The sequence below is a fragment of the Temnothorax nylanderi genome, unplaced genomic scaffold, assembly GCF_030848795.1.
Source record: "Temnothorax nylanderi isolate EJ_2023f unplaced genomic scaffold, tnyl_v1.0 TNYL_tig0216_pilon, whole genome shotgun sequence".
NCBI lineage: Eukaryota > Metazoa > Arthropoda > Insecta > Hymenoptera > Formicidae > Temnothorax > Temnothorax nylanderi.
The window spans coordinates 171,822-197,016 of NW_027249278.1; the positions used below are offsets into that span (position 1 = coordinate 171,822).

The window sequence follows — 25,195 nt, forward strand, 5'->3', positions numbered from 1 at the left end:
TGCCGAAGACACGGCATTGAACGATTAATTGTCGATTCTTTTCACTGTCCTTTCCTTTTTTTTCATCTGAAGAATCGGAAGTTTTAAGAAAATTTAAGGTCATTGCATTTTAATATTTGCGGGCTTTATAACTCTTCGTTGGCCTTATAGATTGCCAATTAGATTCTTTACAGATTTTTATTTTATTTTTTATTTGACTTTTTGCTGCCGTTTTCTCGCATGAGACAGTTCTCTCCTGTTGTCAGTCAAATCGTCAGATTTTTTTTCATTTTATTCGACTTTTTATTGTTGTTTTTCTGCACGTTGAACGTTCTCTTCCACTTTAATCCTGTTTCGAAGATAATACGTTAAAGACTAGGAATAGCGACTGATACACTTTATAGAGAGATTGTGCACGTTGATGAATCAACGATGTTTGTCGGCAACGACAATGTTCACATATACGCAATGGCATGTAACACTGTCGTGACGTAAGAGAGGTGGCTTGTAGTCGATATCGCTTTACGACCTGAGAAGTAGCGGCGGTTTCTGTAGTTCGCGAGACGTGTCTTGTCAGTCATCGAGCAGAGAGATATAAGTACTCGTCGACAGGCAAACCTTTGAAATTCGCGAAACCTTGAGAATCCCGAAGCAGAATTTCGATGGGCCCTTCGGAAGTTCGGAGTAGCCTGTCGCTCCGGATGACGCTGATCGTAACGCTTTTTTTTCTCACTCGAAATGTTTACGGAGGAGCTGTCGCGTCGCAGCTGCGAAGTAACACGCGTGATCGTTTTAAAAGCGTTGGAAAATCGTCGCGGTGAAGCGCGACGCGCGGAAAAAGATCGTCGATTGGCGGTCACGAGCCGCCGGTTACATAAGCGCGTTCTCGTGATTACAGAGCCTTCTGCCTCGAGCCGAAGGAGAAAGAGAGACGCGATTGCTTCGCGACAGTCGGAATGGATAGAAAGAGAGAAAGAGATAGAGAGAAAGAGAGATAGAGCGCAGAGAGATAGAGGGCAACGACGTGCCGTCGTCGAGAGAACACGAAAGTCCGAATGGATGCTGGATGATCCGGGACGACGAGAGTAGTGAGATAGTGATGTGCGTGCAGCGCGTGGTGGGTGTTGCGCGGCCGGTTTACGCGTGCATTTGCAACTGAGAGGTGGAAGGAGAAAGGGGTACGAAATCATTCGAGGAACGATAGAAACAACTTTCCACTACAATTGTATATATTTCTACGATTCGGGGCAGAGAGTCTCAGAAAAGTGATATGAATCGAGCAGGAAACTTCAAGTATCCTCCGAAGTTCCATATTTAACGCAGTAAGTTTACATTACGATAAAAAGATTACTGCAATCTTGCATAACGGCGATTCGCACTTACTTCAAATTTATCTTGAAAAGCATATGATTTTTTTCAGACATTGCGAGTAAAATTCTTGCTTTTTAATTTATGATGTCTTTCTGCTTCTTTCTTGGATGTAGATGCATTTGTGTGCTTCGCAAATCAGAAATTTTGGAAACAAAGAGCTAGGATAACGTCAATCAAAGCTTTCGAAATAATAGCTGTATATTTTTACTGATAAAAAGAGATATTTGTGAACAAATTCTTGACGAATAAGAAAGAAATCAAAATTATACATTATCTTAAATTACAACCAATACGACTTTCAAGCTTCTTGTGATTAATTAATATCGTCAAAATCACTAATTGTTATATTTATTGTTATATTTAAATGACAATGACATTTTTATATTTAATACAACAATTTAATATGGCAGGAAATATTTTTAATCAATACTTATTATTATTACAAAATTGATGGAAAGTAATAAAGTTTTATTGAAAATTTATTGAATACACATCATTCACTGCTACATATTATCTGTTTACATATTATCATTAGGGAAGTAATAATCGCATTAGATTAGTGAATGTTTGAACGTTGTAAAAATCAGTGTTTTCGCTCGTCGCCTCCGAGAGATTTTTCATCGGCTTAAAAACATTTCACTCTACGCCCGTTTTAAACTTCCGGAGTCGTGTTTTTCCAATTGACAGCTGCCTGTATATCCCAGATGTTGTCTCGGACGGCAGCGAATGGTTTCGTGAAATGTGCACGTGCTTACGTACGGAACATTTCGTGATCGATATAACACCAAGCTTCAGAATCGTGCACGCGTGATTTCGCGATTGATAAATACCGAGTACGCGACGTATCGCGTGCTGTGTGTCGTAACGCGGTATCATACGACTGTCAGTCGTTTGATAAGAACACCAACCACGTTGGTCGTTGAAGGAAATTCTAATGAGCTACAACGAAGATTTTAACGGAAATTCTAATAAGTTACGTCGAACAGTAACAATGGGAATAATAAGATAAATATTTATTAGCCTATATACGATCGTTGGGCACCTTAGCTTCCGTGAAAAAGATGAAAAGAGCTTTAATACCTAATTCATCGTATAATTATTAAGAAAGTTGATGAGTAAATTGTCGAGGAATTTAACAATTGGATTGAAATTAAGTCAGAATCGAATCTTCGGATTTAAGCCTCGCGCTATTGCTGACGTCTGATTATTTCTTCTTGATGTCCGTTGATTCCTTTCAATCTTCCTAGCCAAGTTTCGGGTTAACAGGACATGGGCACATTATCCACGCCGGCGGCTCGTGATTTTGCTTACAGTGGGATCGAGCACGAGGATGAAGTGTACAGCGCGCGCCAACTGGCCGTGCATGACAGCGGTGCCGATTTGGTGAAGATAGAGAAACCGTTGCCGGTTTTGGTGCCGACCGGTGGTGGTGCCGTGTCGACGACGGACTCGAGCCAGATATCGCTGAACGACGAGGAGGAGACTCTCGCGGAGGAATCGGCCGTCGACGACGAATCCAGGAGCGACGATCGGCCGTTCGCCGTCACCGCGTCGATCTTTCGCTCGGCCAACGGAAAAACCGGCTGCAAAGACGCTTCGCAAAAGGACGGCGCCTTGCCGAAACACGCCCAGGAACAGAAGGCGTTCGTGCAAGCTCTTAAGGAGTCCCTGGAAGAGTCGATTAAGGAATCGCTCAAGGAGAACGACGAGCCGGCAGCGGCGGACTGCCGACAGTCCCTCACTAAGAAGACGTCCTTCATCTTCCAGGTACGGTCGAAGCTCTCGACATATGAGCGAGTAGGTTTTATTTCCTGATCTTGGAATGGAATTTTGAAAACTTTTCCTAAGGGACTTAAAAGTTAAAAATTGCTAGGAGTGCGGTTGATTCTTTCTAAGCTTGCTAGTCTTTTTGCTTGCTAATTCTTATCATTCTATTATATAATAGCCGCAACTTTTTTGTCAAGACTCTTAAAGTAATATACGGTAAACTTTCATAATCTTTCTCATCTGTGATTATTGTTTATTGAAAATGTTTGTCGGGTCAGTATCGTTTATCAGCACGTAATCTCGTTGCTTATACATACTTGTTATCATCTTGGGATGATAAAGTAAACGAATAAGAGAAGAAGTATTTCTCTCTTTCTCGGAGAAAGAGATATCTCATATTTTGGGGTAGACAATCAGTATGAATGGAAATGTACTTGTATGGTTCTTCACAGAAATAAACCCAGATAATTTAATAGTTTCCAAGGACGCAATCGAAATTAAATTTCTTGAATCAAACTTTTACGATTTTAATGATATTTCATAAATTTTATATAAAGAGTGTACGAGAGTTTTTAATAGCGTGAAAATAATTAAAAGAAACATTCGTTGAGAGATATTATTTAATCAAAATTCTTCAAAAGCGAATATTTTAATATAAGAATCTAGATTATAATTTCCAAGTTTTTCTGTCAATTACTTATTCTAGTCCGAGTTTCAGTTGAAAGTACTACTTGGTTTCCATAGCAAGTGCTGATGTGGCAAGCTCTAGGATGACTCGCTCTTATCTCGAGTCGTAATAACGCATCTTTGACCTTTTCCCCTCTAAATCGATCGTGTGATCTATACTTTGTTTCAGGATAAACCGACGGTGGTGTGCGATTCCTCGGACAGTGCTGGACACCGTGATCGTCCGCAGTCGGTCACGAGGCATCTGTTTGCACCGCTCGTGCAGCAACAGCAACAGCAACAACAGGAACAGCCGCAATTATCCTGCCGACCGCAAACGGCCACAGCGAGCATTTTCGCGCCTCGCACCGAGGACATGAACAAGGGCTTCTTGTATTTCAGCGAGGATCATCCGGGTGTCACCAGTGCGTATTCCCCTTTGCGAAGGCCAGAAAGGAAGCTCAGACCCTCCATTCGTATTGTCGACTTCTCACGAGAAAAAAGGAGGCTCGAGGGAAAAGAGATAAGGAAAGATATGACGCATGAGTCGAGATTTATTTATCGTTCTCTAACAGAGCACAAATTCTGACCCGCAGAAATTCTGTCCGAAGAAAGATATATTATGAGAAATACGCAACGCGATAATTAATTATCATGCAATTCTCTATTTTTTCACCTCGTTTCATCTTCGATCCAATTATATCAGATTTAATTTAGTTTCCCGGAATAAAAGTTAAGATATCAAATGGAATGTTTTGTTAATGGGATTTATTGATTTAAACTGCTTTTTTTCGAGGTCTTCAATTTTTCTCGTGATTTATGAGATCGTTTTCATCCTCCTCTCTGGTTGACGTTTAATTACCCAAAGTCAATAATCGTTTAGAAAAAGATCGCCGTGTTAAATCGCGCTTTTTGCATTTCGCAGTGTTGAAGGACGAGCCGGATGACCTGACACATCTCGCACCCACGGCTGGCGATGTGTGCGTACCCTTGGAAGATACTCCCTTCCTGTCAGACATGCTGGACGAGATTTTCAGTAACGATCACTACAGCTGTCCCCTGCTGAGTCCGGGCGATCCCCTGACACCGGAGCTGCGTTCCGCGGATCTCTCAGGATCCCTTAAGGACGCAGATCTGGTGGACGCTACTAGCAGGACCAAGGACGCGGTTGATCATCTGGCCGATAGCGATCCCTTCATGTACGGCGACTCGCCCGGAAGCCCCTGCGGCATCGACCCGAGCGCCGTGTTGCCGTCCCTCTCGAAGTATCGGCAGGTGAGTGACAAAGAATCATTTACTAAAAATTTATTCGAAATTTCTTCTCCAAGATATAATATTAGCGCGCGTATTAACATGTAATAATTATTTCAGAGTCCTGAGCGCAGCATGGACTCATTAGGTAGTCCTACAGGAGGTAGTGGCGGCGATGGGCTTTCCGAGGACGAGATGCTTATGTTAGGTATCAGCGACAGCATAGGCGATGAAGAGTTGGCACTCAGAGCCCCCTATATTCCAATGTCAGATCAGGACGAAGCGTTAGAGCTGCTCATGAACGATGACATGGTCATGTGGGGCTCGTCACAATCTGCCGACAAAGGATCTTCGAAATGGTGAGTGCCACGTTGGTTCTAATCAATGTTATGAAAATTCGCTCTGTAACAGTAATTATAAATCATGATGTAAATAACCACAAGATAAGTTATTATATAAGATTAATATATAATAAAAGCGTAAAGAGAAACAAAATAAAAAATACGATAATTTATTTTCATTTCTTTGTGCTCCGTTTTCATTTTGCTGTTTCTTTTCCGACAGGCTACTTGACGATCGAGAGCAACGTAATTCTGAATCCAGTCTGGCACAATTGCTACGAACCGACCAAGCGGTATCGCGGCGATACAACGATCACGGCGGAGGTTTGCTAAATCCGACGCAGTTACTGGGGCAAACACCCAGAAAAAGTAAGCGTGTACTTTTCCTCTCGTCCGTCGTTTTGTTTACTGTACTTATCTATTTTATATTTATTTTTTATATTTGCAGATGTATTAAATTATATTGATAGTTTATTATTAACTTTATACAGCAATTGGATATAAGTATATAAATTTTATGTTTAATATTACAGTTATATAGATTATTATATTAACGGACATAATTAACACCCGTTTCGTTTTGATCTTGCAGACGCAATCTTCGAGTCCGATCGATGGTCCTCTAATCAGGAACGCCCGAATAAACGCATTCACTCCGGATTCAATATGGACTCCGAGAGCGAGTACAAGCGTCTTAAGTGCGACGACTCGTCTTTCGAGCGTATAAATCTTGAAGATACTTTATTAACGAAGCAACAGCGGCTATCGACAACGCTTCACAAGAAGTCACTACCGAGTCTCGGTAATACCTGTGGTAGCCAGCTTTTGCGTCGCCTCGTCTCGTCGCAAATACCGAGCATCGCGTCGCAGGCGACAACTTTACCCGACGTTGATGGCGATATTCGCGGTGACGGCGAACGTCGCCGCGGGGACATTTTGAAGCAGCGCGCTCGCGTCCTTGACGATCTCATCGACCTCGTTGAGACAGAGGGTGATCGCGGTGGAGGAGGAGGCGGAGGCGAAAATTGCAGCAGCATCGGCGATGGCCTAGACAAGATCGACACAACAAGCCGGAGGAGGAATCTTTCCTGCGGCACTGGTGGCAGCAGTGTGCTAATGAATCTCCTGGTTTCCGGCTGCGACGTGAGTGCGGGATACGTTTGCTTGGTGAAACCAAAGCCAACGGCGAGGGGCACCGGAAACGCGTGACGACGTTTCCGGGAGGAAGCGAGCGTCTAAAGGGCTGCCTCCTTTTGGCCGCCGTCTCGTTGTTGATTCATCCAGAGCGAGAATTTGCATGCGACTCGAAATATTCGCTAACAACTACGTGGCTGATTTTCACAGAAATGAAATTGTAGATGGAGATGAAGGGCCAAAGGAGACGGCGAATACTAGTTTCTGTGGTATCCGATCGCGATCTCGAGCCAATAAAAATTCTTCTTACTTTTTATACGTCCGCTTGTTTCTCGAGTTTGCGTCCGCGAGTTCGAAGATCGCGTCTGAGGTTTCGAAATAAAGAAGGAAAAAGTATAAAGTTGCGCCCTTTGAAAGAAAGAGACGCAAAATGAGTTTGTTGCGAATTGCCAGTCGAAGAGAAGGAGTCATAGACAAGCGAGGTAGTTTCGCTTAGTCGTTTAATCCTAAAATGCACTGCGTTCAATGTTTATCTTATTGTTAGATAAAAATGATACATATATATATATATATATATATATATATATATATATATATGTATGTATGTATATGCATATATAGTTTATAGATGAGACTAACGCTTTTATTCATATTGAAAATGAATAGGAAATATACTATATAATAGAAAAAAAAATAAAAAGAGAAACTTATGAGAGAAGTTTTACTATAACAAGTTTACTATAACAATTTCTAGAGTTGTATGAGTGGTTAGATAATTATATAAGCAGCGTTGCTTTGGAGTGCATTTTAGGATTAAACGAGCTGTACTTTAGAGCGACGTTATGTACACAATTTGCAAAGTATATGGAATTGTTGATTGAATATTATGGAAATACATGGAACATCGAATCACCTGATTAGCTGCGTTTCGTTTCCTCCCACCGTCGTCCTCCAACGTCCACCATTGTTCTATGACTCGCAATTTTACTATCAAATCTGTTGTCAAGGATCATCATCTCCGTACAAACGTTCAATATAATTAGACGCGATTTTATTTTATCGAGTTATTATTAGCAACTGAAAGTTTAAAATTCAAATCTTTTCAAGAAAATTAAAATGCTGCTAGATACAAAAACGATAAATTAACATCTAATTATTCAGAATAAAAACTTATCTTTTTGAATAAAAGAATATTTATCTCATACATTTCCAACTTCATCTGGAAATTCACTTCTGTTCAATCATTTTGAATTACGATTTTTATTAATTCTTTTTTACTTGTGCTTCTTTTTCATATATCAATTACTTGGTTTTAAAACTTACTCACAAAATAATTTTTACCGGATTATTAGAAGAAATGTACCAATGTTATTAATGGACGTGGCCGATCATCAAATAGTTTATTCACCTGAAAATAAAGATTACGATCACGTGGTGGCTATCGTCTTTCATGATCTGTAATGAAGGTAAGCCTCATGGCTTACCTTCATCTAGATCACGCGACGCGATAGTCACAGTCGCTTTGCTCAGCAATCGTTCATTTACATTTATTAGACGCCTCTAGAGTCACGCGAACAACAAGGAAGGGCGTCTAAGGGAGTTAAAAAGAGGTTTATCGCTTGACTTGTCACTTATCAGCATGATCTCCCTGCTCTATCCTTTTTCTTTTCCCACGAAATGCAGCAATGTTTTTTACTTTTTTCAAGTCAACAACAACAAAAATTCATTTGTCAAGTAGTTAAGCTCTTAATATGAAGAATTAGGAAATATAAATTGTAGATATTTATGTAATGATAAGACGAAGATAGAAATTTGATGAGTTTTTCCTTACCTTTAAATTGAGATTATATTATCGCAATGCTTAAATATTTAGAATGAAAAATCTTGATAATTATTAAATCTTAAATTAGATAAAATTTCAGCTCCTCTTACTTAATTGTCAAAATTCGTTGACTTATCCTCTTTTCCATCTTTTCAAATGTATCCTACGATAAAATGACAATCTGAATAATAGTAATTTCGTTTTTTAGGATCCTCTAATCAATTCCCGCAACGTACCAACTCTGTTACCAAGGAACCTGACGACCCCGTTGTCCGTCAACGTGGACAATCAGATGGTACCGCATTGCGGGAACGCGGACGTCATATCCTTGCCCGACCACCTCAGTCCGGACACCAGGAAACACTTGATCGGGCCCTTCACCGGCGGCGGCGGGGACGGGAGTACAACTCCCATAGTCTCGCCCACGACGTCCGCGATGGTGTCTTTCGATGGCTTCGACTACGACGCATCCGCGGGCCTGCTCGAAGTGGGACCAGATGTACTCGGGAATCTACTGCTCGGGGATCGAAATCTGGTGTGATCCATTGCGATGTGATTTATACGGGCACGCCAGAGGATCGATCGATCAATCAGGGAAATTAGAAGCCGGATTCGTTCAATATTTATATGTCTTTCGTAAGAAGTTCTTCTTTCATTCCTTTTTTGTGACACGATTTAAGTGTTGCTGCGATATATCTTTACTTCTTCATTGTAATTAAATTATAAGTAAACTGCTGATTAATTTCCTATTGTCGACGTCACACTCGATTTCAGAGCCTGTGCAATATACTAAATGCAGAAATAGAGAGCGGAGAAAGAAATTAGAGTGCGTTACGCGAGATTTCATGAGAATCCTGCTTCTAATTTCTGCGTGTAAATAATCATTTAATTCCCGGTGCTCTTTAATAATTTCCTAAGCTGAAGATCCCAGAAACGCGGTAAACGCAGCGCAGTTTATATTAGGTGTTCAAAAAGACATTCGATTAATGTAAAAGTGGCGCTACTCGAGAAGCTTATATTCAGATTTAATTAATATTTTTAGAGTGACCTTTTTACGATGATTTCTTCAAGTAGCAATCGATTCGCGTCATTTCAACGATCGATACTTTTTTACATTCTCCGAAATTTGCGAGCGAATGTTTATCAAGTATGTCAATGGGTTTTCACAAATTTGGACGAGGGAATTAATTTGTATGTTCTGACGAGCAGCGTAGCGAGTTAAGTTTGGCAGGATGATGCTCTGTTGTAAAAATGTCATGCGAGTCATATCTTTCAGTCGAGTCGATCAAAGGTTATACCGTTTTTATGATAAAGAAATTTGTAAAATTTTTGTGCACATATTTAGTTATTCTTCTATTATGTGTTTTATAAACATTACATGTATTATAATTCTTTTGATTGTATCGAAATACGTTGGTAAAATTGTTGAAAAAAAACACGTGTTTAAAGAATAATTCTGGTAATTAAGATTTAACGTTCTAGAAAATTATTTTCTACTACTAATTTTTAATTTTTATTGCAAATTTCTATTCGATCACTTTTATTTGGTTTTACAAAATAACGTTCGATGCGATAGGATTTAGAAATAGGCATAATAAAGTTAATAAAGTATGCATAATTATCGAGGAAAGTGGGATAGTAGATAAGATGTTATCTAATAATAATAATAATAATCATCATCGAACTTTAACGTGTTCAAAAATTTACAAACATCCATAGAAAAACAATCTCAACTTGAGAAAGAAAAATAAAATAAATAATTATTTAAATATTTCTAACAGAAAGGAAAATGTTATAGCCTTTTAGCGGTTCGACCTGTCTTTTCTAAAAGTTGTATATAAACGAGTGCATTTATACGCATTGGCGTGCAAATTTGCGTATACGTATATTATTAACTAATTAAGTAGGGAATTTAACGAATAAAATAGAAGAAAGAAGTAATAAGTTGAGAGCGATATGTTGGGTTTGAGAAAGTAACGAGTGATTATCCCATCATTTCGAAATTTAAGAAAGTAATTAAAACAAAGAAAAGAAGCGTGGACAACTTCTCGATATTAGGTCCATTTTAAACAATGCAATGTCAAGAGCGGTGAACAAAAAGTATTTTTGCGACATCTTTTTTTACACATCACATAATTTAATTTTAACATTCCTTTAAACATCGCTTTGCATATTTTCAGAATGAAATAAAGATGGAGCAATATTAGTTATCAGATTTCGCATTTTTATTTTTAAAATCGATAAAGCATGACAAGTCGCGGCGTTGCTGCGATTTTAGCGTTGCATTCAAATCGCTTTCGAATTAGGAAGTCGCAATACTGACATTCTTGTCGCATGTTGCTGACTACCATTGTCTTTATTGATTGTTATTGCGGTAATTTCTACTAAGCTTTAACCAAGATTCATTTGTTGCTACTGCACCATGATTACTCGTTGCATACAACTAATATCTTATATTTAGCATTATGTTTGTGACTGCAATTTATTACTGCAGTTATTATTGTCATATAAATTTAAACATGTATTTTTTTATTATAATTTTATTATTTTAATACATTATTATTACAGGTTTAATGATACTATAATAACGTTGAATTAACAGGTAGTTGACGGTATGATGTGGATACGATATGGTTAAAAAAAAGATAACCAATATTTAGAAATAAATAATATTTCTAAAATTGAGTTACATACTTTTTCACTTTTCACCAATTATAACTCCAAACATTTTAAGATGCGTTCCGAGTTTGCAGTTAAATTGATTTAAAAGTCTAGGAACTCTCTTAGAACTTTTAATAGCATTTTTATAAAACATATTTTTTGATACATTATCCATTTTTAAAACTCGAATCATGTGTATCATCATGCATTGATGATGATAGTTAAACTCTGCCGATAAATTACCGACAGTAGATAATTTATCGACCGTTGTCTTTAAATAAAAAATTTAAACTTAAGAATTTGTAAAGTGTGTGAAGAGAATACAATTATATAAGAGCTATATAAGAGCATAGCGCGTATTTTTATTAAAATTGTAAGAAATGTAAATTTATAAAATTGTAAAAAATTTCTAAATTTGTAATGTCGATAAATACCGACGATTAAAATTTATAATGTATATATGGTATGCGAACAACAAAAGTAGACAAGAGTGCAGCAAGCGAGAATGTGTTATGGATGAATATGTATGAAGAGTAATAATAATTATAGAAAAGCTGATTAATAAATAATGTATAACATTTTGTAATTTTTAAAAAATTAATAAAATTATTTTGATACAACAACAAAATACCTGTCTTGTGAATAAGCATACCTTTGCATCTATTTTCTATACGCTGAATTAATTTATTATTAAATTAAGATTTTCTCTCTTGTGATTCTGAGAATAATAAAAGTTTTATCAAAATCTAAAATCTTAAAGGTAATTATTTAGAAAAACTTACACAGCACGAATATCCTTGACTTTGACATATCTTATAGAGGGTTAATCCCTGTGTAAAATGCGCTTTGAAACAGGCGGCGGTCTCTTATAGTTCTTGAGATATTTCAAATTAAAAATATACAAATGTGACTAACAAATATATAACTGAGAAATATAACAGTTTGTGTCAGTACTAAGGAAAGTAATTTGCTGATATGTGTGTATCGTCTCTCCTCCTGCAGCAGGGATGGGGAGGACCTCGGTTCGCATGGAAAGTTAATATAGTTCGGCCATTACAGTATGTCAAAGAAAAAAAATCTGAATTAACCCTCTACCTGTATACGTGGATCTATGGCGTCCGACCCAAAACAACATCTCCTTAGTAACTTGAGAATCGGCAAGCCTGCCTTTGTCTGATCCCTCTAAAAAAAAGTAGGTGATGAGGGAAGGAATCCAAGGACTCAGAGCCGCTTCGAAAGATAAACATATCGCTGAATGCCGAACAAGTCAAATCACGCACAAACGTCTCAGATCCAAGTATACATGGAAAGTAATGAGAATGATTTTTTTACGCTCCCTTAGGAGGGCTATTACTACGTTTACGCGAGCGTTACTTCTGTAGTAACTTATGATAATTCACCCGTTTACGCGGAGTAAATTATCGTAAGTTACTACAAAATCCCGTTTACGCGAAGGAAAATCCCGTTTACGCGAAGGAATTATCGTAAGTTACTACAGAAGTAACGCTCGCGTAAACGTAGTATATGTGAGAAAAATGGGGGTCGAGATAGTTGACGGGGAATCTCAGTTATATGATCCGTCCTCAGTTGAGCCCGAGTCTTTCGAACATCGTTATATTACGTGCACCTTGTTTTTCACTCTCGTCGCGGACGAAAATGCAAAGGATTATTAGGTGATGCTGGAGCCGTCTGAACCGACAAAATTACCATTTTCTATGTTATCGACTATATCTGTCCTTGTATAGACAAAGATTAGACAAGGATACTAAGGATAGCACGCTACATTGCACGCACACATACGCACGATGCACACCGACATCATACTTTTATATCACGCTTCCAAATCTTGATTTGGGGGGTTTATCGATGTTTTTCTTGTTGTGCAATTCAGGGAAGCTTGTTTTCGCGTTCGTATCAATGACCGCTGTTACACGTCGGGTTTAATAACATCGGTAGTTCTTAGGCTGGCAAATCACAGCTATTCCCTTCGCTTCTGAAGAATGAGTGTGATTGGCTAGTCTAAGAACTACCGATGTTATTAAACCCGATTAACGGCGCCGTGTAACAGCGGTCAATGGTATATCTCTTATATGAAACACATCTTGTGATGAGCTGACAGCTCGCCGCAACTCGAGACGCCATATTAGGATAAAAGTAGATAAGGAAATCTGTACTTCCGTAATTTTTTCTCGTTTTCTATGTAAAATCGAAGTTTCCCTGAATCATTGAAAAAAGAAAACAGTCATATTGTCCATTAAAATTTTTTTCAATATTTTCTTCGAAAAGTACAGTAAAAAACGAAAAAAATTACCTCATTTTTTACAATATCTTTTTTCTTCTTAAAGTTACAGAAATGCCTAATTGCCTAATAATGTTATAATAAACTGCATTTTTTTGAAAAAATCCATAACTTTAAGTATGGGTAGAGATAAAAATCTAAAAAAAATCATGGAAGCTATATACTTTCCATTTAGTATAAAAACACAAAAAAATTTCCGCCAAGTCAAAAATGGTTGAGGAAATACCTCGGTGTTTGGCATATGGAATCTCATATATATATACATATATTTATATATAATGCATAAGCGAGCTTTCCAGCAATTAAGTGACACAAGTCGACACAAACATCGTTCTATCTTTCTCTTTTGGCAATGAGTAAAGCCTTGTGTCCACGATGCTAGAAATCGCTCCGAGATCTTGAACGGAGAAAGAATCGCATTGGTCAATTGCCGAATTGTTTAAATGTGATTAGGTAATCAATTTTTTCTCTGTCTGAGATCTCGGAACAATTTCTAGTATCGTGAACACAAAGCTTAACAAAGATAAAACGATACTTAATTGTGTCGACTTGTGTCGCTTGCTGGAAAGCTCCCAATATGTATACATAGTCACTCAAATATATATATGTTGAAAAAGGAATGTGAATTCTCACGCACATTCTCTGAGAAAAAAATTTGTACCACAATTTGCATTTAATTATAATAAATTATTTAAAAATAAACTACTTTTTAATATATTTTCAAATATAAATATGTTATATTAATTATATATGTATGAAAAAAATCACGAGAAAAGTCAAAAAGACGTTCTTTTGTGACGCCACAAAACTGTCCTTGCGAGGAACCACAATGACGTCATCATGACTTATAGAATTATGACTTTTGATTTTGCACAATACTATTTTGATAATAGATGCGAACACAGCGCTCTTTTTTTTACCTTTTTTTAAATTTTATACGGTATATATTTTTAATACGTCAAAACAATTCTGATGCAACATACAACCGATGTGATATATACGACAAAGCCGATAATGCGGAAGCACAGCTCAGCTGTATTCCTCATCGAAGGAAAAATACGTGAACCGAGACAATCATTTCGAATAGAGATTCTCAAACTCGAAGACTGTGGTATCGTTGAGAATCCCTGCAGGAATTAATAATCTACACATCTGCTTTCCCAAAAGTGCCCTTACTCTTATCATCAAAGTATCCAATTTTCGTCGCATTCACAGTAAAATTTCGTTCGTTCGTTCGTTCGTCTTGGATTTATATTGGCTCCTGCCTCTAATACGAGGTCAATATGGCCAGCATTTGCCACTGTTTGTTTAACAAAGTCTGGTACCCGTTAGCGTGACAAAGTCTAAACGGAATCAACCGAAAGTCTGAGTGGGGATCAATGCAGACAGTAACAGTCGCAATACTTAAAAAAATTTTCCTTCCGGACAAAACACGTCCGAACTGGTCCGCGCACGTTGAGCGAATTGGAGCGAATGTAAAATTTCGTTCGTTTCACTTCTTTTAAATCCAATCCACGAGAAAATGCGCAGAGAGAGGTCCTTGATTTGAGAACCCTGGATGACGCATGAAGTTAGTCGCATCGAGCATCGAGCGAGTGAACAGACTGGCGATGATTGGCGGGCGGGTACTCACGCTCGACCAATCGTGGCGTAACACGTGCCTGGGTGGTGATGGTGGCAACCAAGCGTCCTCACTTCACGTCTGTTTATTGCGTCAGTTTATTTGCGTCTGTCACATCGTATGGTTGGTGTTCGAGTTCGTTCGCGCGTTTCGCTTGGGTTGATCGGCCGATATCCGGGCCGAATTCGAATTTGTCACGCGGAGGATCCTGACGCGGTCGAAGACACGGCGCGATCGCGCTGGCTAGCGCGAGAAGGTAGAAATCGAGCAGGATCTCGAGAAAGTAGGACGCTTCGCGTCACGTCGCATGGCGGATTATGAGCTCCGTGAAGAGTGTCATCATCACCCTGCCTAAGGGAGTGCCCAAGGCGATCCCGAGGAGCGAACCGCGCAACGCGGTGTCCAAACTCAACTTCACGACGTCGATCCTGGTGGACAAGGCGAGGATGGACGGCAGGAAGACCGCCCCCGGCGGTCAGCAAGAGGAGACGTGCGACGACGACGTCACGACGCTCCTCGAGCCCGTGGACATCCGTGTACGCGGAAAGAAACGCCGACTGGATCATCTAACGTGGGAGGAAAAGCTGCAACGAAAGTAAGCGAGAGAACTCAGTTATCAGGATTCACCATCCATGTACAGATATTTACTCGGAGATCGTCCTCCCGGTCCTCAGGAAAGAGAATGGGAAGAGGAAAAGCTAAGTTTTTTTTGTCACGCTCGGATATTTCATATTTTGTGATCCTGTAACGGAAGATGTAATGGATTCCGTACACATCTTTATTATTTGCTGAAAGACTTTAAAAGACCCTGCGTTTCTTTTTTAAACAATTTTCAGACAAGGATCAAGATAGAAAAGGCAATTTTAACTGTCATGCACATTTTTTTATAATTCTGCCAACTGACACTTGTTTAACATTGATCTAATTTAAATTGTTAATGGCAATAAAACGCATTCCACAAGCACAAGCTATTGTATTAATTAATTAAATTTGGTCGAATCTGTATAAGATATAGAAATTCTTTTCGAAGGTTCACCCTACAGAGAATTACATCAGCCAATGAATTGTATCAGTCTTGCTCATGGCACTAATTGACGCGTATCAGTTTAGCTTATCCAACAACAAAAGTTGTCTTTTTCGATAACCTGACAGTCTCATATTTAATGTTCAGCAGGCGTAATCTCTTTACTCAACTCGTAGATAAACCCTATCTCACGCTTATCAGCGTGTGTAATATCAACGCGAACAGTTTGCCTCAGCGAATTTATTCTCGGAATCAAGATTCTGAAAGAGCAATTTACGTAAGAGACTTAAGCCGGTTCTACAATACGTCGCAAACGACGCAAACGATGGCAACTGCCAGTTGAAAAGTGTTATTTCTGATTGCCGATTGCCAGTTACTGTCGCCAAAAAAGTTAAAAGTTTGCCATCTCTCTTTTGACAACCGCAATTGACAAGCGCAACATGGAAATAACACTTTTCAACTAGTAGTTGCCATCGTTTGCTATGTAAGTATTGTAGAATGGCTCATAAGGATGCACAAGATGCGTGTTCCGCGAATTACAAGGATATTCCGCGAATTACATCCTCGCGAGGCATCTTTCGCATATCTAATAAACGCCATCTGCTCGTTACGCGTCACTTTGGCGATTCATTTCTACTGACGTAAATGCGATTACGTGATAGTCGCTATATGTATAGCGATAGATCCGTGCCTGTAAAATGAGTTTGTGGAGTAATCACCGGTAGCAGTTGTTGCGTCATTTTTCTTGTTATCAACTGGAAATGACTTGCCTATAAAAGGTACAATGAAACGAGAAACACTGTTGCATCATACATCGGGAAATAAAATAGATTAACACAAAGAAATGTTAATTCTTTCGAGATTACTGATACACATAATATCTACAGTTTTATCTGAATTTTATGAAAATAATAAAAAAAGGGAATGCACAAATTTTTTATTTTTTTAAATTTTTTATCAAAATTCTTAAATTTTTTAATTTCTGCCATTATAAGTTTATATCGAAATAATTCGTCTTCCCGTTCTTTTCCCGCGAGATAGAACTTACCTGTTTAAACAGATGATCATTTTAATTATTTACTTGATTTTTTTGTTCGATTTACATTGATAGAAAACTGAAGAATCGTGTGGCCGCTCAAACTTCGCGAGACCGCAAGAAGGCGAGATTAGACGAACTTGAGGAGACGGTGAAGACACAAAAGGAAAGAAACGAGCTGCTTACGCAGGAGTGCGCAATGCTGAGATCACAGAACGAATTGCTGACGTCACAGAACGAATGGCTGTTGAATGAAAATAAGAGGCTTAGAAACGAGAGAGACGCAGTGAGGAACACGCTCACAGATCAGCAGCAAACGATCTGCTCCACCTGTCGGACCCGTGTCGACGGTGCTGTACCTTCGCTGGGATCTGCAGTATCCCCCAATGACCCTCTGCCGCAGGGTGGGACAGCACAGTCGGCATCGCGCCCGACACGGACGCTACGGGCAACGCTGCTGCTGAAATTTCTGATCTACTTCCTCTGGAAGACTTCCTGTTCAGCACCTTCCAAAGCGCCGAGCAATTCGAAGAGCTGGCAGAGAGCCTCCTACGAAATGTCAGCCCAGAAGTTGAGGCAAATCCTCAGAGATCAAATGAACAAGTGAGTCTCGGGAGTTGCAGTTTATATATAATTGCACCTCATGTTGTATTCTTACTTATTGTCACTCTTATGTTGTATTCCATTTCCTATTTGTCTCGCACCTTTTTGATTATATCTTTTACTCACAATCGGAGCGAATAACTCATAAATAATGATAGTCGGTATGCATCCTTCCAATAAAGTGATAATTTTCTTTTTTAAAAATATAGACGTATATTAGTAGTTTTTAACATTATAATTACATCATTCGTTATTCTTTCTTGATTCCAATTTTCTGTTCTTTTTCTTCTTTGAAAAAAAATTGCATGCTTACGTGTAGTAAGTTGGATATGATGTAGAGATGGATGAAATATTCCGAAGTTGAATGGAGTTCTGATCTGAGTGATCCAAATGCAAGTTTTAATCTCCGGTGAAAATCCGAACGTTTCATTCATTTCCTCTGCAATCGCGCGTCCTCATGATGTAGTCGTTCTCCCTTAATGACCTGCCGATTGCGCTCCATTCCACAGGTGTCCGTCAACGAAGCTCCCGTTAAAAAATCTAACCATCCAGAAGCATTGGTGGGGCAGACATCAGAAAATGTGGAAGCCAATAGAACTGGTGGAAGCGTAAATAGCACATCCTCCTGTCTACAAACTACATCTAATTGGTTTCTCGCCGATTGCGACACAAGAAGCACGACATCGATCAAGACCGAGATTAAACAAGAATCAGAGACAGCATCGGATCTCGACACTCTCTACGGTACATACGACGAAACCACTAACTCCATCACAATTATGTATCCAGGCGAGGAAAACGACGGTTGCATGGGTATCCAGGAGTGCGTACAGGAGGTAGTCAGTACCGAGAACAACGTCGTCAACCAGATCACGGACGACGCTACGCATCTCACCGTTCCCTCTTCGGGCGTTCATCTGTGCTACCCGACGCAATTCTCGCCGGCGTACACCAATTCCATGTCACCTGCTATAAGCGATGTGGACAGCTGTGGCGTCAGTTCTTCGGCGAAGCAGCTAGACTGCGCCAGTTTGTCGGACGGTGGATACGAGTCTCACGACTCTCCGCAATCACACGTGTCAGACGCCTTGTTCGACCTCTGGTCTGAGAGCTTCAGCGAGCTGTTTCCCACGTTGGGCTGACAGTTCCGGATAAGGCGTGCTGCCAAGGCGAGCGCCAGATCGATGTCGAATCGTTACATCTGTGATATGGAGAATTTTAGCGAAAGTAGGATACAAAAGAGAAAGGAGAGAGAGGCTAGCTTTCAGAAAAGATCATTATAATACGCAGTCTGTCATTCATTTGACATTCGATAAAAACTTGCAAGCTTTGATTAGACTTTCGCACATTTCTTTTTATCAATATTGAGCAATTTAGCTTCGTAATAAACGTTTTGAATGAAATGGGTAATCTTGGAAATGTGACTTGTTGCAAGTTATGTAAATATTTTGTAATAAAGACACATATATACTTAAGTTCACACTCAACGTGTGCGTTAATTATATCTGTATAATTAAATTCTTTTACATTATGTAAATGATAGCTATAGGAAGAGACAGAGTATAACTAATTTAAAAAGGCTTTCTAATAAAAGTTATTATAAAATAGCAGAGAGACGGTTCAGGCCTCTATGAAGAGATAAATTTGTTTCCTCTCTTCTTTCTCTCTTTTGTCATAAGTTTTGGATAGTAGCTTTATGCAGCACTATACGTATTGTCACGTATTGTCTAATTTGGTTTAAATTAACAGTATATCAAATTATTTGCAATGCAAAATTAATAACATTAAGACGAGTGACTTTAGTAAAAAGAATATATTTTTGTATATATATCCAAGATTATAAATTTTCTTTAATTTATTTGATGTTGTAAGAAGATAAGTAAATAGTTTTCCATAGACACAACCAGTGAATTTTTTTTACACATACACACGTACACAGACGCCTCTATTTAAGAAATTTATTAATGTTACATGTCTATACATATTATATATAGTATATATATATATATATATATATATATATATATATATATATATATATATATATATATATATTGATTTTTCGATCTTCGCTGTGCAACAGAAATAAATCTCAAACTAATGGTATATCTTTTGTTTTCCAATTCTGTGCCCTAAAGCGTCGTTTGTACATCGTGACGCGAATTTGTTCTAGCAGGCATGTGTAAACTTGTAGCGCTGTTTGCGCGGTAATGTTAAACTGATTATTATATTAGTGCTATTTAAATATCTTATAAATATACGAAATCTTTCTAACGCACGGGAAAAGCTTTCATTAGGGAGATATTTGGTGGCAAAAAGATACGGTTATACAAATATTACTATAGATATCGATACAAATTATTAATAAAGATAAACTATAGCACCCTTTTCTCGTTAATCGTTAAACGGCATGACAAACTCAAACTGAGCGGTTTGAGAATACGTGCGCGATTTATTATATAAAATTAAATAGTTTACAAAACGCACAAAGATCAGAATGTTCTATCGTATTTATTAATTTTTCAACTAATTTGAATTTTTTAATGGAAATTGATAAGAGAGAGAAGGTTTATCACGATTTTTTAATTTCAATTTTTAAATATATCCATAAATTAAGTTTCCATTGAAATTTATTCGATATTAATCGAAGGATGGGATTTGAATTGTACTTATATCCATTCAGATACAACAACTTTACAATTTCCTTAAAAGAAGAAATTGTGTGAGATAATACGATCTCATCGATTAAAAAATGGTGACAGGATAATAAATTCTTTAATCTCTTTACAATAATCTGTAACAATCAAAATTCTTATAATAAACGAAAATTAGGCGACCTAACTGGCCAAAAAATTCTTCTATATTAAAACTCACGATGTTTCGACCATAATCTAGTCCTTTTCAAGTGAGAGATATTTAAAAAGGACTCGTGAGTATTATTATAGAGGAATTTTTTGGCTAGTTAGGTCGCCTAATTTTCTATTATTAAATATTTACTGGCGAAGAAAAGGTTTTTGTCATTGTGATCAAAATTCTACTCTTTTTGCATGCATTCGTTAGTCAATATTGATTTAAAAAATTGAAATTCTAGAAGGCTACTTTAGACAATGTGAGTCCTCGTCTCGCGCTTTTATATAGGCAATCAAAGCAAGAAAGTGTTTATGTCGTATACGTATTTCGTCAAGTATAATAAAACATTGCCGAGAGAAACAGCCTCTCGTTTCGTTATGTTACAAAAAAAGTATTCCGAAAAATATGAATTATTTATCCGAAGAGTTTGTCAAAGCAACCATGGCAGTAAGGCTTGTCGTTTTGCTCCTTGAACGTGCCCTTGTTCAACTGTTTTAGGCAAAACGCGCACACAAAGTGCTCGGGATGGAATTTGCGGAACATCGCTGTTATACAGCGACCTGAAAAAAGTGAAATGCAAAAGAGACATGTTAGCAATGTTAGCATCATATTAAAAATCTTAAATTTCAAAAATCTGGTGTATTTACCAGTAATGGGCTTGTGACATCCTGCACACAAGGATCCTCTCTTGGCATGATAATGTGTCTCGCAATACGGCAATCCTTCATGATCGAAGAAGGAGCCTCCCTGAAACTTTTGTCTGCAATCCTGCAAAATAAATAACATGGACGTGTTTTGAGAGCATCATATAAAAAAAGTTTGATATATACACACACACGCGAGAAAATATTGCAAAATTCTATAAATCTTAGAAAAAATCTATTTCAAAATCTATTTAAAAATAAATATATCATGTCCTATAGAAAAAACATTGGAAAGATATACGAGATTTTACATCATATACTGAATGTTTTCAATGAAATCTATATCATTAATATCATGACATGACAGAATCCATAGTTCCTGAGAAAAAAATATTTGCAAAAATTTAAAAGTTACAAAAAATCAATAGTAATTTGAAAACATCCTGTACGCATATATTCTGTACTATTATTCCTCGTCTCTTATTCATATCTTGGCCTCGTCTTGAATAAAACGAGATACATGTGAATTTAAACAAAATTAAATAAAAACGGCTAGAGATCGACATTTTGTATTTATTACTTATAGATTATAATAAAATGTATAGTATTACCAAAAGAATCGAATTTTTAATTGATATGTATTTTTTTTACTCGCTTTAGTTAGCTTCCTTGACGCAAAAGAAGCTATTATATCTATTTATGTGATATTTAATTATTTAGAAAATTTTTTCAAAGAGAGATAAAACATTCGATCGAGAGAAATTAATCGTCTTACTTTTCCCAAGATAAATTTTTTATATCAATTCGATTCATCTGCTGCTACTATACAACCTAAGGAATGAAAACATCCATCTGTGACGACGGCATCGTCCACACCACAGCATTTAGCTTGGCTCTTCCCCATATATGTTGCCACAAGACGAACATCTCCAAGTCGCTATATGTGTAGATGCCCTAGTCGACTCTTGGTGTCGTGTGTGTCTTTTTGTTTTAGGAGTTTGTTTTCTTTTTTTGGGGAGAGGGGATAGAGTGAGGGAGGGATAGTTTATTTCTTTACTTCTCATAAACAATACTAATTCGCGCGGCTCGACAGAATTCCTCTCCATTGTCAAGAGCTCGGCACAATGTCAAGGCGCGAGCTTGAAAACGAAAGCAGCTAGCTCGTACTTGTGCTTGCCGAGAGTATGCCCTGTGATGCAAGAAGTGTTGCGTCCGATGCGTGTGCAAAGTGTGTGTTTCCGATGTGTGTGTGTTTCACGATGCGGAATTTAGACGACGGTGATTTGCAGTCAGCGTTTCTCCACCTCGGTTTCCCTCAGCGCCAAGCTAAATCACCTGTCAAAGGATCAGGGGGGGTGGCTCCGCATTCATAGAGCCAGAGGGCATACAGGGGGCAACATATCGTGCGGGAGTAACTGGGCAATAGTGACAAAGAAAATCAGCGTGAGGAATTGGCATGATGTGAGGCGGCGGGATCGAGCAATGTCCTATGCCTCTTGCTCTTCCTCTTCCTCGTCGTCGTCTACCCCGACACATTTGGGGCACACCGGTTGTCCCTCCATCGCGTAAAAGGACTTTCCGGAGACTGGCTTCTTGCAATCCTGTAATTGTCAAAGTTTAATGTGTCTGCGTTTCTTACAACGTTTTTTCTGCGATTTTTCGAGATTTTTAAGATAGCATGAAGGAAACAAAGATGTTGACGATCTCGTGAAGCTTGCGCTGAAAATAAAATTTGGTGATGAGACAGATAAATCTTGCGAGCATGATACCTACCCTGCACACGAAGCAGTCCGGATGCCACTGACTGTTGAGCGCAGATATATAATTCTCCATGATAGCACGGTTACAGCCGCCGCACTTGGGCGCGAACATGTCGAAATAGTCCTCGCGGCAGTAGGGCTTGCCGTCCCGTTCATGGAAGCCCTCCTCGCCGAACTGCTTACCGCACTGGGCGCAGAAGAAGTGTTCGGTGTGCCAAGTCTTCTCCAGGGCGGTCACGCATTTCTGGAAGAAAAACATTTTTCTCGCATCCGTGAGCGAATTTACAAGATGAAAAATTTGAGGCATTTAGGAAAAAAGTATAGATTGACCCAGAGATGATTGATTGATATTTCTCACTTTATGACCAGTATAACTATGTTGTAGTTCGAATTGATGATTTTTAAATTTTAATTTAATAGAGTTCTTTTTTCAGCTATAAGTAAAAAAAAGTTTATAGAGTTAAATTAAAATTTAAAGTTTATCACTTCGAACTATAAATATTATCAATTTGTGTTAAGAATATTAAAGTTCAGACATTCCATGAATGCCAAGGGATAAAAATTTCAAGTGAAACGAGAGTTTATGTCGGGTCCTTTTTATTATTTTTTCTTCACGAGACATTCTTCGTCTCAGTTGCACTTAGATAGAAACCAACATAAGCTAAGAGGCTTATACTCTTTTCCTCAAAAGCCCCGAGAATGATCCTGCGATCCTTACATCGAGAATAGGCCCGTTGCAGTAAGCGCAACGAGGCGAGAACAAGTTATGATAGTCCGTCTCGCAGTAAGGATGACCCTCCCTCTCAAAGAAATTCCGCGTGCCCAATTCCTGGTTGCAGTGGGTACATGTAAAGTGTTCTGGATGCCATGTCTTCCCCAAGGCCGTTATCACCTGTGTAGCAAGAACATTATTAAGTGAAGGAGGATATCCAATCGCCAGATATTAAGATCAAGCTTTCAAGAATCATGATGCAGTTGAGGGCTACCTGGCCCACGATGGGCTTCTCACAAGCGTTGCAGCATCCCTTCTGGGTTGTGTTGACTCCTTGGCGGCTCATGTCGGCCTGGAGATTACCAAGCATAGAATCCAACTGGTTCTGCTTGAGAGGTTGGCTCTCTCCCGGATGGTAGAGATGGGTCGTGTGGGTCTCGGTGATGTGGACGCGAGTTTGCGTGCTCTCGGTGGGTAAAGGGCTCTGCGAACTCTTGGTGGCCTTGTTGGGCTTCGCGTATGGAGAATCGGTCACCGTCTGGTGCTGATGGGTGCCGCTATTGATCTGCAAAGACACGCGGATCGTAGGATCGAGCGCGTAAAAATCCGGGTAACAACTCTCTATCCGAGAGATTGAGACTGAATCCGAAGTGCGACGTGAGCGCTTCGGTCTCGATCTTGTGGTTGAGAAAATGAGGCGATAAGGAATTTAAAGAAGATATTATTTTCCTTGTAGCTTCTCTGACATCCCATCGTTTGCTATTCTAAAGTGTGAAAAGGATTTCCTCAACCTCGAGATCGATAATCTCAATTTCTCGAAAAGCTGAGATAGTTGCACTCGTTGCACTAAACCCTCGAAAAAGGAGGATGTACAATTCTCTGCGTAATTCTACGAATCTGTATCAATCGTGCACGTGTCTGTATGCGTATGTACGTGTCGAGGTGTCGAATAAAAGGGATTGGGATGCGAAAGTTGTTCAAGGTTGAGTATCGGCGTGACTGATTTGACGGACAAGGTGAGAGAAAAGGGTCAGACCGAGATGTCAAGGGTGCGAGTCCGTGAGGTGTCGAGTGAAGAGAAATTAAAACCCACGGGCGAGATGGATGAGGTAAAAGTAGGAGATGTAGATCGCCACGGGCGAGCTTGCAGACTAGCCGAAAGCTCCGGGCATTCCGGCGGGTCGTACCGACGCGCGGGTGCCCCACCTCTCCGTGGCTTCGTCTTCTTGGTCCCCCTTCTTTCGCAGCCGCGGGAAACAGGGGGAGATCGTCGGGAAGGAATATGTAGTGCGGCTCCGGTAAGAGGTAGTCCCCGGCTCCACGGTTGTGGCGAGGTGGTTATTTTCGTAACGTGGGGAGCCAAGAATGGGCAGGAGTGGATTTAACGCCCCAGTGTTTTCCGACTCCACGGTAAATCAAAGCGGCGAACAGTCGGGGGCAGTGGGACAGCCTGTACCTGTTTCGTCGACAGCTAAACAGGTGGATCCGTTTACGGAAGAATGGAACTTATGCGAAAAAAAACAATGGTATACCTCCAAGTTCTTCATCTTGGAACGGTAGAGATCTTCTAGATGTTTGAATGTTACCTTCAGACCTAGTTATGTACACAATGCAGACGAGAAGCAACATATGCTTACTCTTTCGGTATGAGATT

General features: G+C 39.1%; 3 protein-coding genes across 14 annotated transcripts in view; 2 read left to right on the forward strand and 1 right to left on the reverse strand.

Annotated features, from left to right (window-relative positions):
• The window catches only part of Sima (HIF-1 transcription factor component sima), a 46,966-nt gene extending 35,950 nt beyond the window's left edge, over positions 1 to 11,016 (forward strand). The window contains exons 8-14 of the mRNA XM_071717546.1: positions 2,664 to 3,117; positions 3,974 to 4,208; positions 4,709 to 5,058; positions 5,155 to 5,393; positions 5,599 to 5,744; positions 5,968 to 6,518; positions 8,540 to 11,016. Of these exons, the coding sequence (XP_071573647.1) occupies positions 2,664 to 3,117; positions 3,974 to 4,208; positions 4,709 to 5,058; positions 5,155 to 5,393; positions 5,599 to 5,744; positions 5,968 to 6,518; positions 8,540 to 8,872 (2,308 nt within the window). The 3' untranslated portion in view covers positions 8,873 to 11,016. The remainder of the gene's footprint in view (positions 1 to 2,663; positions 3,118 to 3,973; positions 4,209 to 4,708; positions 5,059 to 5,154; positions 5,394 to 5,598; positions 5,745 to 5,967; positions 6,519 to 8,539) is intronic.
• A 3,975-nt stretch (positions 11,017 to 14,991) lies between these two features.
• Xbp1 (X box binding protein 1) lies at positions 14,992 to 21,632 on the forward strand. The gene is made up of 3 exons (XM_071717566.1): positions 14,992 to 15,507; positions 17,048 to 17,575; positions 18,085 to 21,632. The coding sequence occupies exons 1-3, from the start codon at positions 15,230 to 15,232 to the stop codon at positions 18,185 to 18,187; spliced, it is 909 nt and encodes a 302-aa protein (XP_071573667.1). The 5' UTR covers positions 14,992 to 15,229; the 3' UTR covers positions 18,188 to 21,632.
• Positions 20,332 to 25,195, reverse strand: part of Pax (paxillin) — a 38,766-nt gene continuing 33,902 nt past the window's right edge. For 11 of the 12 annotated variants that reach the window (XM_071717557.1, XM_071717553.1, XM_071717550.1 and 8 more), the window contains 5 exons: positions 23,816 to 24,106; positions 23,548 to 23,721; positions 22,843 to 23,073; positions 21,073 to 21,193; positions 20,332 to 20,985 (listed from right to left, as the gene is read on the reverse strand). In XM_071717557.1, coding sequence (XP_071573658.1) covers positions 20,840 to 20,985; positions 21,073 to 21,193; positions 22,843 to 23,073; positions 23,548 to 23,721; positions 23,816 to 24,106 — 963 coding nt within the window. In that variant the 3' untranslated portion in view covers positions 20,332 to 20,839. Of the gene's footprint in view, positions 20,986 to 21,072; positions 21,194 to 22,051; positions 22,671 to 22,842; positions 23,074 to 23,547; positions 23,722 to 23,815; positions 24,107 to 25,195 lie in introns of those variants that run through there. The other variant, XM_071717558.1, reaches the window with a different exon arrangement.